Below are 16,220 nucleotides of genomic sequence, written 5' to 3' on the forward strand. Positions count from 1 at the left end.
TTCATTTTAACACCCACAATATGGATGTAGGGCCTATTGCAAAAGCCTAAACTAAGAAAAAAGATCAAAAGCAAAAGCTCCGAAATCAGTATATAATGTAAAACCTCAACTAAGGATGAGATCCTATGATCAACATTCCTATACCCAAATCATCATCTCAATATTGCCAATGGCCTAAAAGGCTAGTTTATGTCACCACTGTGTGCGTGTTCTAGCTAAAGTTCAATTCTAAGGATAGACCATTCTTGAATTCGGGGGGGGGGGGGGGGCAACTAGAGACCTAAAAATGTCACATTTTAAAGAAAAGCGATGTCTGGGATTAATCACACAAACTCTTTTCCACACTTACACAAGATGCTCTTATCGCATCTCGAAGGCAAACGTCAATTAATGCGATATAGGTAACCAACCATAAACAAGTGCGTAGGCCAGGAAGAGGAATAGAAATATTACATAGATATTCATGAGTACGAGGCAGGCAAATCTCAGCACGATGGAACGAGGCGCAGATAAGCAATAATTAGTCAGTCCATGGGGCATCTAGCCTTGCGTGAAGACGAAGCTGTTCTCTGGGAACCAATGGCACACTGCACCCTGCCCAGGCTTCACATTCAGGGCCTGGAAGGCCACGTGGTCAGAGTTCCAGTAGCTGGTGTCCATGTGGCAGGCGGCGAGGCCGCGGGCGCGCGTGCCGTCCTGGAGCTGCAGCGAGACGTCCAGGACGCGGGAGGAAGAGCTGAGGTGGCAGCTGTAGAGGAGCGACGGGAACTCCATGTTGTGGCAGGCCACGACCCTGTCGCCGGGACGGGCGAGAGTGCCGACGTGGAGGACGGTCGCCGTCTGCTTGGCCTGGTGAGGGGCGGCTCGCGCACGGACGTAGGCAACGGTGGCGCGGGGGCCGAGGGCCTTAGCCACGAAGGAGACCATGGACTCGCCGGAGGTGTGGCAAGAGGAAGGGTCGTGGGCCGACGTGGAGTACGCGCAGTGGGCCAGAGTGTCGCTTATGTGGAGGGCGGCGGCGGAGTCGGCCGGGATGGCGAAGAGGGACAGCAGGGCGGGCGCGCGGGCGGGGGACATGGGCAGGGCCGAGGAGAGGGCCGGCGGCAGGAAGGTGGCCTCGCCCAAGGGATTGCGCGTGTCCGGGAGTCGAACCCGGGCGGCCTCCTGCAGGCTCTCGGGCTTGAAGAAGACCGCCGACTGGCGCGTCGCGTCGGCCGCCTGGGTGGAGGGCCTGCAGCGCAGGACCGCGTACTCGTAGAAGAAGAAAGGCGGGATGCACACCCGCGGCTGGGTTCCCCCCACGGCCACCACCTGCTTCGACTCCCCGGCTGCCATCGCCACCTGCAGAGCCCCAGGCCGCCCACTCTTCATCTCGGTCAGTAGCTCCTGCGCAGAAGACGCCGACAGCGGAGACGTCGCTTTCTTCAGAGCCTCGGGCATGGCAGCAGACGGGAGCTCGCGCTCCCAGTATGCCTCAAAGCTCGACTTATCGGAGCAATGCACCTGCATATTTCGACACTATTAGCAGCAATGATCGAGAGCAGCTGATCGTCTGCATTTGAAAGAGTATTAACGACACCGAGACTCGAAAAAGCTGACAGAGCAGGAAGAACGAGAGACAAACAGCCAGACGGACAGATTACCTCCATCGCCGCCCACGTCGCCAACCACAACACCACCATCGCGCTTGCCAGACTTCTCCCCACAAAGTGAGCCATCGTTTATCTGTCTGTTTCAGCCTTCCTCGGCTCGTTCCAACACACGTTTCCTGCTTCTCGTTCTTCGCACAACGCAATAGAGAGCCACGAGAGTAGTATGTGATATACAAGTAGTGAGTGAACTGTCTTCCCCCTCCAGTGTCCAGTTCGTAAATGCGAATGATTTTTTCTACACCAACCTCTCTGTCCACCACGGTCCACCGACTCCACCTCTTCCTTTCCAAAGCCACCTCTTTCATTACTTACGCTAGGCCTATTCCCTTCCTTTCCAAAGCCTCCTCTTCTTCCTTCCCAAAGCCACCTCTTTTGTCGTTTAGGGCTGGGTCATGCCTGGCACTTGTGGGGGAAAGCTCAATCCACTCACCTTGCAAGTATATGATTGCACTACGAGGGTGGGGGTGAGCAGGGGTACCATAAAACCCTCAACCCTTGCAAGCACCTCTCCAAAAGGAGATTCTAAGGTTGGCTTAGTAAGGTTAAGACACAGTCGCCCCTTGTACCAATGGGGGAAGTGGGGTTTGCTTACCCCCAAGTATCCCCCACAGACCCTAGTGAAAAACAAGGTTGTAACGTAAGGCTAATGGGGATAATAAGCACCATGTATATATATCTATTGGTCCGTGAAAAAGCTGGAGAAGTTGTTTGCCAATCACACAAAAGTATTTGGTGCCCTTTTTAAGTGTGTTCACTGACACGAATCTTGACATGAATGTTATCAATAACACTTACACAAGGTGCGACCATGATGCAGAGAAGAGGCTTTGAAAACCCCACTAAAACCTTTTGTACCAAGTGTGATGGGGCTGTAAGGATTCCGATTCACTATGAACAAAGATCCTCCATCTCGTCTAATCAAGCAGAAGGCTCTGATCATCCAATCAAGCACAAGGCTCTGACATCCTCACACAAAAGGCATTAAATATTTTCATTATCCTTTCCCTAAGCCTTTGTCAGTGTGACCAAAATGCAAGTCTACCTTCCCGCATCTCCTCCTTCCCCCACTCACACCGGTGCGACCCAACCCTTACACTATTCTCTTCTACCAATCATTAAAGCTTAGGACAAGGACACATGTTGCATAGACTACACTCGTGACTAACTCCCATGAATAAAGACTCCCAAGAGTTGGGCTTTAGAGTTGGAAGGATAGTCAACACAAGCATTCAATCATGACTGCTACTAGTTAAAAAAGTAAATGCAACTTGAAGAAGTATATAAACTCGGCCTACCAAAAAGTGGGTTGACCGAGTTGGATTTTTGGAACACCATGTGTGCATGGCCTACCTGTCAAGGAGAGGGACTGGGAGAGAGAAACAAGAGAGAGAAGACTGTAGAGAAGAAGAAGAAGAAGAAGAGCAGAAGAGCAGAAGAGAGAGAAAGACAGGTACGAGGAGAGAGAAATACTAGAAATGGAGAGAGAAAGACAAGAAGAGAGAGAGAGAAGACATGGAAGCTTGGAGAGCAAGGTGAAGGAGAAAGAAGACTTGTATTAATTATCTGATGATGAAAAATTAAGTCTCTCTCACCTTATATACCAGCCATGTAGCTAGTATTTCCCCGTTATTAAGTCCCCCTCTCTTACATTCCATCCCCACCCGAAGGTTTTTGCCCTCAAAAACAATTTGGGCACGTGTGGTAACTGGGAGGGGCCGATCAGAGTGCTACTCTGCTGCATTATTACAAGGGTATACTGATGAATGAAGAGGTATTATTGTGTATGATAGGTCATGGGGTATGTACGATACGTGGGCCTTATTGGGGAGTTATAAACATAAGTTTTGACCCAAATATCTGGATAAATGCGGGCTGCAGACAATGGACAGCAAGCTGTTTACTACAAGACCTTGTTGTAGTGAATCTGTCATAACTTTCTGTGGGAGGCTCCTAATGGGGTGTGCTATACATCAAAACGGAGCTCTCGAGAAGTACTTTCAGCCCATGTATGGTCTGCATTGCTGTCCATAGTACAAAATAAAATCTGCTTTAAAATAGAGTGTTGTCTACAGTCAGTCTGGGAGAAAACACGGCCATAGTTAGCTAGATTTCAGCCAAATCTACTTCTAAAAGATATGGGAACTCTTCCAAAACTGAAGCTGGCCTCCAAGAAGCTTCCTCGGGTGGTAAACCTTGCCACTTAATCAAGTATTCCATGATCGAGTGAGAGCGAAGCCTCTTTTCCCTTTTATCTATGACTTTTTCGGGTATGTATTGAATGATGCCTTCTTCATCTATCGGTGGGAGCTCCTCAACATAGTCCACTGCTAAGCCAATGAAGGGCTTCAACTGACTCACATGGAAGACATTATGGATCTTTGTAGATGGGGGTAATGCCAATCGATATGCCAAGTCTCGCACTCTCTTGATAATCCGGTATGGTCCATAGAACCTCTATGCCAACTTATTGATGGACCCGTCTTTAAGGGAGGCATATCTAGACTTAGGCACTTTCAAGAGCACCAAATCCCCTTCTTGGAACTCCACATTCCGTCTTTTGTCATCAACATAAAGCTTCATTTGATCTTGAGCTCTCTTCAAGTTAGCTTTACACTGCTGAAGTAAGGCCTGCATTCTATCCAATTCTTCCTTGCTTTGTGGATTTATTTTATCATTGAAGATAACCACAGGAAGGGGCACCTTGTAGCCATACAGGGCCTCAAAAGGTGAAACTCCAATGCTAGCATGTGTGGAGTTATTATAGGCAAACTCAGCCAAATGCAACCATGAGTCCCAAGCATGCTGCACATCATGATAGAAATGCCTCAAGTAAGTTTCCAGCCATTTGATAATCCTTTTTGTCAGACTATCTGTCTATGGATGGTAAGCGATGGAAGGGGCTAATTGAGTGCCCATAGAGCTGAAAAGTGCCCACCAAAAGTTACTCATAAACTTAGCATCTCGGTCATGCACAATGACCTGTGGCAAGCCATGTAATTTGAAAACATATTCCATGAATTGGCTGGCTACTTGAGAAGCATTATACTGAGTCTTTGTTGGAATAAAATGGGCTGCCTTTGTGAGTCTGTCCACAACTACATAGATGATGTCCCAACCTTTCTTGGTCATCGGTAGGCCAGTAATGAAGTCCACAGTGATGTGTGTCCACTTGCCTTCAAGCATAGACAATGGCTCAAGTGAACCAGGTGGTTTTAAGGTGCTGTCCTTGTTTTGCTGACAAGGCATGCAGCCCAAGACGAAGTCTTTCACATCTCTCCAAAGGCCCTTCCAGTAAAAGCTTTTAGCAATTTTGTCATAGGTCTTAAAGAATCCCAAATGATCAGCTATAGGGGCTGAATGCATCTCCTACATGATTTTCTGCTTGAATGGGGAAGCATGAGGGATGGCAATTTGGCTATTATACCATAAAAGCCCATTTTTCAGCTGATATGGAGAGCTTTCCACACATTGTCCTTGCAGTAATTTCTGAAATACATTGCTGAAATCAGCGTCTAACAGGTAAGCCTGCTGAAGCTCATGTATCCAATCACTGTGTAACTCCATGATAGCAGAGACTTTACATGCCCACATCCTAGACAGGGAATCAGCCCCACTACATTGTCCTTCCCACGAGTGTGGGTGATGTCAAAGTCATAGTTCTGTAAGGTGGCTACCCATCTCCTCTGCTTCGGAGTCAGATTTGACTGAGACAAGAAGTACTTGAGTACTCTATGGTCGTTTTTCACTCTAAACCAGCTGCCATACAAATAATGATGCCATTTCTTGATGGCATAAAGGATGGCCAATATTTCCTGATCATAGACATTCATAACCCTCTCATTTTCAGCCAGCTTTCGGCTCTCAAAAGCTATGACCCCATGTTCTTGCAGCAAGACTGCACCAATTCCTCTCCCACTAGCATCACACTGAATGGTAAATTCCCTAGAAAAATCAGGGTGTACCAAGATAGGGGCTGAAGTAAGCCAATCTTTCAGCTAATTAAAGCTTCTATCTGCCAATGCATCCCAGAAAAATGCTTCTTTCTTCAGCCTATCAGTGAGAGGGGCTGCAATAGTGGCATAGTGCCGAATGAATCTGCGGTAAAATGAGGAGAGACCCAAGAATCCTCTCAAAGAGGTAGTATTTGCAGGTGTGGGCCAATCTCTGACACACTGCGCTTTCTTTGGGTCAGCTCTAATGCGTGCCTCACTGATAATGTGTCCCAAGTACTCAACCTCAGTCTGCATGAACGAACACTTTGTCTCCTTACAAAGAGTCTATGATGTCTAAGTATATCAAAAATCTGCCTCATGTGCATAAGGTGAGCTTCCTTTGAGCGACTATAAATGAGGATGTCATCGAAAAATACCAATACAAATTTGAATAAGTAAGGCTGAAGTATTTTGTTCATGAGACTCTGAAACGTGGCTGGTGCATTAGTCAAGCCAAAGGGCATGACCAAGAAGTGATAGAGCCCACGATCAGTCCTAAATGCAATCTTTATCTCATCCCCTTCACGTATGCGTATATGGGATCTCAAACCAATCTTTGTGAAATACTTAGCTCCCTTCAACTCATCTAACAGGTCGTCCACCCTAGGAATAGGATATCTATTCTTGATAGTGATCTTATTCAGATCTCTGTAATCTATGCACATCCTGAAAGTGACATCTTTCTTTTTGACCAGCAAGACAGGTGATGCAAAAGGGGATGAGCTAGGCTTGATGAATCCCATATCTACTAATTCCTTGACCTGCTTGGCCACTTCTTCTCTTTCACATTTGGACAACCTGTAAGGGGGTTTACTGACCGGCTTGGAGTGGGGCTCCAAATCAATGGGATGATCAACCGCTCTCTTGGGAGGTAATGCTATAGGTAACTGAAACAAGTCACCATACTCCACAAGTAGAGCCTTAAGGGCTGAATTATCATGTATTTTTCGGGCCTGATCTGCATTTTCCTTGTTTAATTGCAGTACAAAAATCTGGGAGCATTTCTTGAACACTGTCTTGAGCTGTTTGGTTGTAATAAGCTGAAATTCACTACTGTTTTTAATTCCCTGCAGGTGAACAAGCTATCCAGCCCTGAAAAATTGCATGTACAGCAATGAAAAATCCATGGAAATGGTGCCCAAAATTTTTAGCCAATCGCATCCCAACACAATGTCTATTGGCCCTATATTGAGTGCAATCAAATCCACTTTCTACTCATAATTTTCAACAAGCTTAATAGATATAGCTGGGCATACGCGAGTACTAATTTCCTCACTCCCATTGGCCACTTGCACCCTCATTGGTTGTTGTAAATCAGAGATAAAACATTTCAGCCTGTCCGTGACTGCTCTATTTATGAAACTATATGTGCTACCACTATCTACCAAGACAAATACATCTTTGCCGCGAATCTTGCCTTGAAGACGAAGAGTGTTGGGGCTCTTAGATCCTGTCCAAGCATACGGGGAGATAGTACAAATAGTGGCAGCAGCACGTGAACCATTCTTATCACCCATATTTACATCTACATGACCGTCGGGGTCAAATGGAAAGGTGTCAGCCGGGTCAAAGAATTCTTCTTTCCCACATTCCTCTTCAACCTCATCATTTTCGACCGTGATTGCAAAGGCACTTGCATCCTCATGATCCTCATCAGATTCATTAAAGACTAGCATGCTATGTACTCTTACTTTTGCATTCCTATAAGCACGTTTAGATGCATTCTTGGCTGTATACTTTTCCTCGCATTTAAAGCAAAGTCATTTTCTTTCCTCTCTTTGTAGAGGTCCATCAGGATAGAGCGTTGACCACCAAAAGCTGAATCATTTTTACCCCTGCTGTCCCATTGTCTATTTTCAGCTCTTCCTTGGTTTGCAGTCTTGAAATTACTGTTTTGCCTAGAGGCATTAAAGGTGGGGTATGTGGGGATCTTCGAGGTGCTGAATGGCATATTTCCACCACCATAACCTGCCCCAAACTGCCCGGGCCTTACAGCACTTCTTTGCTACCCAAAATGTGACTGCATAGGTCCTCTTTGCTGCCCAAACAGGTGGCTGAGACGCCTCTCTTTGCTGTCCATGCTGAAATGAAGCATCTCAGTGGTACTTACGAGAGTACCTCTCAGCCAATGCAATAGCTTTGAACAAATCTGATGGACTTTGGGCTGAAACATCAGCCGAGAGTTGGGGATCCAAACCATAAATGTACTTGTGAAGCTTTGCATCGTCACTAATGGACTCAACATACATTGTGAGATTGAGGAATCGGTTTGTGTAGTCACGCACTGTCATCCCACATTGCTCTAAGCCATACCATTGCCTTGCAAGCTTCTCCTTCTCAACCAAAGATACAAAGACTTGAATCATAAGAGCTTTGAATGTATCCTAAGTGTCAACAAGCTGTTGACTTTCCCTCTTTATGTACTGCTACCACATGTGGGCAAAGCCCTCTAAGTGTATCGTGGCAAAGTGTATCTTTTGATCGTCATTTCTTGGCATTATGTCAAAGTAGTCTTCAAGCTTCAAGAGCCATTCTTCTAATTCAGCCGGGGAGGATGACTGGGCATTGAACTTTGAGAAAATGATTTTGTCTCTCAACTCCCTTTCATGGTTGGGGGGCTATCCCATGTACCCAAAGTGGGGTTGATCCATTGGGCTGCCAAGAAATGACCCATTGTTTGAGTGATTCCTTCCAAAAGATGGCTGAGCACGCATAGGTGGCATGGGCATGGGTGGTGATTGAGAGTTACTTCTCATCCCATTGTTTGTGGGCTCCTCATGCCTTTGTGAGGGCTTTCCTTGCTCAAAGCTGATATTGGGAATGCCCGTTCTTCCCAAAACACCTTGGGTACTTGCATAGGTTGCATTCACGAATGGGATGGTCACTCTTTCAGCTTGCATTCTTGGTCTATCCTCTTTTTCCTTGCCTTTCATTTGGGAATCCATCCACATTGAGAACTTGGCTGCAAGTGCTTCCATGGTAGAGGTCATTTGGCGCATCTCTGTCACCATTTGAGCTTGACCTTCCATTACTTCCCTATGCCTCTCCGCATGTCTAGTCTCGTGTGAGAACTGAGGGTATGATTGAGTGCACTAAGACTTCCCATGGAGTGAGATAGGTCTTCCTCTTCAACCTCAAAGTTGGTGTCATCCCTCGGGGTGCGCACATCCCTTATCTGTTGTTGAATATCTTCATTTGCTTTGCTTTTCCCCCTGTTACCCACCATGTCTAGGTGCAGTCCCGTGAGACCACTTGTTACCCGCCATGTCTAGGTGCAGTCTCGTGAGACCACCTGTCATTGTTTTGGCTATAACTAGAGCTAGACAACTCTGATTGACCTACTTTTTTGTTCAAAACGGAGGCAGAAATGCCTCTTTGAGATGAGTATAGGCACGCATTTCCAGGTTTTACACAAAAAAATCTGTAATCAGAAATGTGGGACTGTTCTATGCAGTCCAGCACCCTGTCTACACCTAGGAAGGGCCTGTCTTGGGCTATAGGTATTTGGTATGCTCCAAGTGGGTATCCAAAACTGAGCGGGGTTCTTGCAAGGCCTGAGGGTACTCTCCAAGGTCAGCACCTCAATTCTTGGGAATGGCAACACCTCTGTAAATGCAAGCAATTTCTCTACAGCACCCTGAAACAGTCACAAGAGGGCTGAAATTGGGTTCCCCTTCTATTGCACTGTGGGATTCACTATTTTCTTGGCATCATACATCACTTTAGCATCCCTTAGCATGTTTGGCATCACTTCAGCATTAGTGAGCATAAGAGTAAGCATTCCCATGACCATATCCAACAAGATAGGCTCTCATACATGCATAACCACTGCCCTTACTGCATATATGACTGCATAGGTGTATCCCATGATACATATATCCATCTTCAATCCAAGTGAAGCAGTACATTCCCATAAATTACTGCATACATAGTTGCATGTGTATCTAAAGATACATTTGCTGAAGTACAATCATACATCCCATGCACACAAGAGTGTGTCATGCCTTAGTCATCAAAATTTCCATCATGCCAAGTCAATTTCTCAATTTCCCAAGAAATATCTGCACCTGCAAACGAGTTTTAGGCTCCAGATCACCGAGAGGTGGGCAAAGTTCCCCCCGGGCCAGGTTGTGCACCCCTTCAGGATCTTTGATGGCAAGGGGGATCACCCCTCTTTTGTCTTGCCACCTTGCCTGGCATCGGGCTTTTCCTCACCCAGAATATACATGGCAGACATTTATTAATTAAACACCCAGCATGAGATGCATTTTAGGAATGGAAATTTTGGCTTTTCATGAAGTGCATGGAATTGGAATTGGGAATAGGGATAGAGAGCTTATCGGCAATGACTCACTGCCAACTCACCCTTATACAATGGATTTATTAATCAATTCTTGGCTCAGCCAATTCACAAGAAGCCAAACGGGTTATGGGTAAGCAAAAGTATAATCTCAATGAAGCTTTAGTATGAATAAAATCCATTCCAATGCCATAGGATCAAATGAGAGTGACTGAGATTAATATTCAGCATGCATACAATGTTTGGGACTCCTATTACCTACTTGGACTCATGCATCCTCTCAAACAAGTGGATAGGATTCAACAAGAGGCTTAATGGGAGAGAATGAGAGACAAGAATCGGTTACCTTGTGTTGTTTGATGAAGATTGTAGCTATTAATACCGCATGCTCCATAGCTCCAAAATGATTATGCTCCATCAAGAAGAGATGAATTCATCCCTATACCTGTGTACCTGTGACTCAAAATTCCATGTGACTAGAAAGTTATAACTGGGTAAAATGAAGGACTAATTGGGACCAAGAACCTAAGCTCTGATACCAATTGTCAAGGAGAGGGACTGGGAGAGAGAAAGAAGAGAGAGAAGACTGCAAAGAAGAAGAAGAAGAAGAGCAAAAGAGCAGAAGAGAGAGAAATACAAGTACAAGGAGAGAGAAATACTAGAAATGGAGAGAGAAAGACAAGAAGAGAGAGAGAGAAGACATGGAAGCTTGGAGAGCAAGGTGAAGGAGAAAGAAGACTTGTATTAATTATCTGATGATGAAAAATTAAGTCTCTCTCACCTTATATACCAGCCAGTGTAGCTAGTATTTCCTCGTTATTAAGTCCCCCTCTCTTACACTACCAAATGGATCAAGCAATTCTAAAATATTCTATGACATCCACCTCATCATTCAATGGAGCCATCTAAGCTCCCAAAAAACTATATCCCATGCCAACCAAAGTCCCTAAACTTATGGTGATAGAAACAAGTGTCAAAGTAATAGGGCCACACCTAATATAACTCAAATATTCTATGGGGTCTACCTCATCATTCAATGGAACCACCTAAGCTTCCAAAAATCTATATCTCATGACACTATTAAGTTCCTAAACTTATGGTGATAGAAACAAGAGTCATAATAGTAGGGTCATGCCTAATATATGTAGGTGTGGACCCCACCTATGCCAATCTAGAAAATGAGAATTTGAGGTGAGAAGAAGGAAGAAAGAAAGAAAGCTATATTAACTCTACAAAAGGCCAAATAGGCCTATGTTACATCTAAAAAGTTAAGGAAATTTTCCAGGTCCCAAGATAGTTGTCATATAATGTTAGACTAAGTGGGAAATAAACAATAAACAATACATGGCTAATAAGTACAAAATGATGTCTAAGCTAGATACAACATGGAACTACTCACGAGGCCCTCTCATCCCAAGATATCTCTCATGGGTCTACTTAGCATATACATAAGTCCATATGGAGAGAGAGAGAGAGAGAGAGAGAGAGAGAGAGAGAGAGAGAGAGAGAGAGAAGGAGAGAGAGGTGAGCTAACCTCTCATTCAACCTTTACAAAGGGAGAAAAGGGTCTTGATGAGAGAGAATCCTTTTTATACCAATCAATAATTGCCATGACATCCTTACTTCAAGAAGTTCATGAAGTACCTTCATTTTCGAAAGTATCATTTTTATTTTATTTTAATAGTAATGAGGAAGAGGTTAATCTCTTGCCAATTGCAAATATCATTTTTAATGTAAATAGTGTTATCCTTTTGTGTTGTGAATATGGAAAAAGGGTTGGGCAAAGGAGATCCCCTGCCCAAAAGTGTCTGTCGAACATGGCATAAAGGCCATTTCACAAATGTGCCAAGCAGTGACTATGAAGACATCAAATTTCAATATATACATTTCTTCAAAAAATGATACTTATCATTCAACCCTCCAAAGATATGTCTCTGTATACCTCTTTGTAACAAAGTAATACACATCACTGCATCTTCTAAAGTACATCCTTGTATACAATGTTCGTCCTGACATTCATAGCCCCTCCATTTTCATCCAGCAAGACTTTCACACCGTATGAGGATTTTACCCTTGGAAATGCAACATATAATTATCCATGTGTAAATACTGGTGTCTTTAATAAAGACCAATAGAAACACAAATTCTATATTGGTCTAGTATATCATATACATATTCATCTTCTAAAAGAGGATTAGCACACAACTAAGAGTTTGTTTGTTGAGGTTTGGCAATCCATCAAAGTCAAACAATCTTTGCCCATGCTATGTAAAAGATCTTGAAGATGCATTGATACCTCTTGTTGTAGAACTTCAAAAGATATATGTACATGTTCTACCTATAATTTACACAATATATCCTCTACCATTGGTGTCATAAACCTATCGCAAATATGGCCAAGCTGAGTACGCTCACAAAAAGCCAAAGTTGCTGTAAACAAAGCACGAAACTAAACACTAATTTGTATAGAGGTAGCTTCTTCCAAGCACACAACACACTCATCATCACTCTTTAACATGCCTTTTGCAATGCAAGCCCCCTTAAAAGTAGTATACATCACATTGCCAATAGTACATACATCCTTAAAATATGTATATCATCGCAACACTATTAAGAGCATTCGTAAGTAATAATGCTCACCACATGGACGTTAGGCATGCATCTTTGGAAGATGAGGTTCCAAAATCTATGCCAATGGCAGATCTATTACTGAGTACTCCTTTTGCTTGATTTGGTTCAGTCATGGTAGCCATCAGCAGGCAGATGGTTGGCGACATGAAGCATGTTGGTCCGTCTAATCCAATGCAGAAAAGCTCCTGAAACAGCAGCATGGTGTCATGTCCGACACATGGAAAAAGTTTTGGTCATTAAAGGATGCTGTGGATGATCTTCTTTAGTTGAGTAGCTAGTTCTTGAAACACAAACATAACCTACAAGAAAAGTTGTGCACTCCCTAAGGGGTGTGCCTGCCTCACCGTGTAGTGCATGGTGCCCGTGGCAGTGGAACTGAGAGATGGGTCTAACCTTGGGCAAGCCCTTGGCAATGTCCCACACTTGAGGACCCAATTCATGTGTTGTTGGAGGTGCGATGTAAATCTTAGGGTGACAGGTCTGAAAGTCCTGGCCTTGATGTGCCCTAAGTGTGAAGTGGGGAAGGGGCTAGGGAGAACCCTAGATGTAGTGAATGTGGTGCACAACAAGGCGAAGGGAAGTTGCAAGCTCGTCATGTAAAGTCTTCTCTCTCTTATCTTTGCTTAGTAGTAGATTCATCCCTTGGCTTTGCTATTCTTTGCTGTTGTCTCTTCTTTCCAATTCACCTTTTCTTTTGTTGCCTTGTGGCTTTTTTTTTGAAGAGGCTATACATAGATGCATATGAAACAAGGCCATGATGGGAGTTTAATCCTCGTCATCTGAATGGCGGGTAGGGGATGGTGGAGGGCGAGGGGCTTTGTTAAGGAATCTGCGGCTCAGCATGTAGCCCTTGAGATTGAGGCGGGTCTTAAGAGTGGTGGTGGAAAGGAAAGGGTGGTTGCACTATGTGAATTTACTATCGCTCATATCCTCAAGCAGTGCAATACAGAAGGATGGCAAAAGAGTAGCGCGCATCATGAGCCGAGTCATGGTCCTGCTATCTATGGCATTGGGGCCGAAGTAAAGGGGTGGAAGGTGGCATTCGTGAGGTGTAGGCTCTTGGTAGATTAGGACCCTAATTAGTCTAAGATAATTACAGGTTGTTATGAAGGCAGGGTCATGACAGGATGTGAACTCACTAAGGAATCTATCTATGGAACTGTACAAATTAGGGAGGGTAAATACAAGGACATCTTTATAGGAGGTGCTATTGGCATTATAGATGATAGGGAAGTCAAACCTACCATGGATGGACGGATTAAAATCCACGCCTACCCTTCGAGGATACGGCATGAATGTGGGGTCATTTCTCTCAGAAGGAAGGGTGTTACAAAACGCCATCCAAGTGTCAAGGTTGACATAAAAAATGCGTCTTCTCCAGGCGGGTTGGCAATTGTAGCCCTCCATCGATCTAGGCACCTGGAAGACTTTATCATGCCAAAATTCATGGTCCTCAGTTCCCCAAGCAGTTGGGTTGGCCTCTCGCTCCGCTATAGCCACTTGTCCTTAAGCCTTGCACCCATAGCGATTACATCGTTTACAACTTCAATGGGCATTACTCTATTTAGTTTAGTGGGAAGCTCGAAGCTCAAGTCGAAGGGGTTGCAGGCACATTCTTGCTGTTCCCAGATGATTAGCTCTGCATGGAATCCAGCGGGGAGGTCCTCAGGGCGCGGTGGAAGAGGAGCAGGTTGCCTTAGGACAGGTCTAATGTTCAGCTTCTTCCTTGCCTTCTCCACCATTTCTCTTCTTCACTTAGCCAGGGCTGCTTTCCTCTTAGCGGATGTGTCAATGGGTTGTACTTCATCTTGTCATGGAGGAGAGGGTGGTGGGACGTAGTCCTCCTCCTGCGGTCCCAGATCAAACTGTGGTCCACCCCCTTCTGCTTGCACTTCTTCTTGCACCTTCTCTTCTGTGAAACCAAGTTCGTCAATTTCTTGCACCGTCAGGCCTACCTGTGTAAGGTATTTTCTTTGCTCCTCCAGGCTCTGCGGCGGGCCTCCTAGTTGCAGTGGTACATGTAGGCCTGCTGTTAGGGCTCTGCATGCAATGGCTAGTTTCTTCTGCAGAGCTGATCATTGGCCTCATTTTCTTCTGTTTTGGTGGAGTGAAGCAGCGTGTTGAGGAAAGTGTGTTGTTGGGCCATCATAGAGAGCTAGGCACCCTCTGCCTGATTTTTAGCCAACACTCTATCTCCTTCTGCTTTGGCCAATCGGCGTGCCAGGTCTCGTACCCTCCTTTCATTATGGTCAGCCCATTCCTTTGCTCTCTTCTCCATATCTTCCAGGCTCTCCCCCTGATGGAGGGTCATAGCCATGAGTCGTTGCTCTTGGTCTTCGAGCTCGCAGTGTAGGCGGGACTGCTCCTGGTCTTCATTGGTGATCTGCGCACTGAGCTGATCCAGTTGCACCTGCATTCTTTGCACCTGCTCTTCTCTTAGCTTTTCTAGCTCTGCAGTCTCCTGTTTGATCTTCTCAAGCTGGTTTTGTGCCTCCTGGTTGACTGCAGTAAGCTGGTCGTTCTTGCACCGCAAGTGAGCAATGGTCTCCCTCTCTCCGTTGAGGCGATCCATTAGGATTTTTCTTCTTCCCTCCCAGGCAGCATCATGTTCCTTTAGGGTTTTTGCTTCTTCTGCATCTCTATTGCTGGCTTCCTCCTTTACCACATCAATCTCCTTTTGGTACTCTGCTATCTGTTTAGTTTTCTCTAGTTGGAGAGTGGCTCTTGATTCTCGCTCTGTTGCCAACTCTTCCATGGCAGTTCTCTTTCCTTCCTTGGCCTTTTCTAGCTGCGAGTGCAGCTCTTAACGTACTCATCGTACTGGCCTGTTGGAGGTGGGGGATGGGACATGGTGGCAGTGGTGGTAGTAGCTTCTGTTTTCTGTCTTTTAAGCTCTGGGCTTGGCTCCACATCAGACGTGGCTGCCCTCTTCACTCCTGACACTGGGGTGGCTACGCCAGCTTCTCTTGCTAACTCCCTTTCCACTAGGAACTGTAGCCATGTGACCGTATTGCTCTCATCGACCTTTGGCAAAGTTCCTGGGGCAAGGATGGTTATTACGGAAGCAGCATGGCTAGTTGGCACAAAACTAGTAGGGACAGGCATGATGGCTTCCTTGCCCTTGCCCTCTGCGAGACCGGTGGCGGGATGGGATCTGGCACATTCAAGCTCGTGTCCGGGTTCTCATCCTCCTGGGGCAGGGTTTGCTTTCTTTGTCGTTGGTGTTGTTCCACAGATAGGCGAGTTGCAAGTTCTATATCTTCTTGTTCCTTCTTCCTCAAGGCTTCTTCCTCCTCCTCAGCCCTTCTTTTCCTCTCCTCTTCTGCCTTTCTAGACTCCTTTTCCACTCTCAGTGCATCCTCTTTTTCTTTCCTTTTCCTCTCTGTTTCCTGGGCTCTTGACACTCTTTGCGCTTTTTGCAGTTCTTCTTTTTCTTTCTTCCTCCTTTCTTCTTCCCTTTGCTATTGGAAGCGCTTAATGCGCTGCTCTCTTTGCTGCTGCTGGCGCTGTTCTTCTTGCTTTTCTTCTTCATCACTACTCTCGTCAGTTTCTGTTTCCTCGTCAGAGCCAGAGGATTCTTCGTTGTGTGGTGAGGGTGGCGGTCTCTCCTACTCCTCCTTTGCTGCTCCTGCCTCCTTTACTGCT

General features: G+C 45.4%; 1 protein-coding gene across 1 annotated transcript; it reads right to left on the reverse strand.

The window, feature by feature from the left end:
• Positions 1–437: 437 nt before the first annotated feature.
• On the reverse strand, positions 438–1,929 carry LOC148039578 (BURP domain-containing protein 6-like). The gene is made up of 2 exons (XM_087692001.1): positions 1,644–1,929; positions 438–1,503 (listed from the first exon to the last, which is right to left on the reverse strand). Exons 1-2 carry the CDS (start codon positions 1,716–1,718, stop codon positions 541–543), a joined length of 1,038 nt encoding a protein of 345 aa, XP_087548127.1. The 5' UTR covers positions 1,719–1,929; the 3' UTR covers positions 438–540.
• Positions 1,930–16,220: the final 14,291 nt, after the last annotated feature.

Source organism: Lygodium microphyllum, chromosome 2 (genome assembly GCF_053477565.2).
Source record: "Lygodium microphyllum isolate KBCC chromosome 2, Lygodium_microphyllum_v1.1.10, whole genome shotgun sequence".
Taxonomy (NCBI): domain Eukaryota; kingdom Viridiplantae; phylum Streptophyta; class Polypodiopsida; order Schizaeales; family Lygodiaceae; genus Lygodium; species Lygodium microphyllum.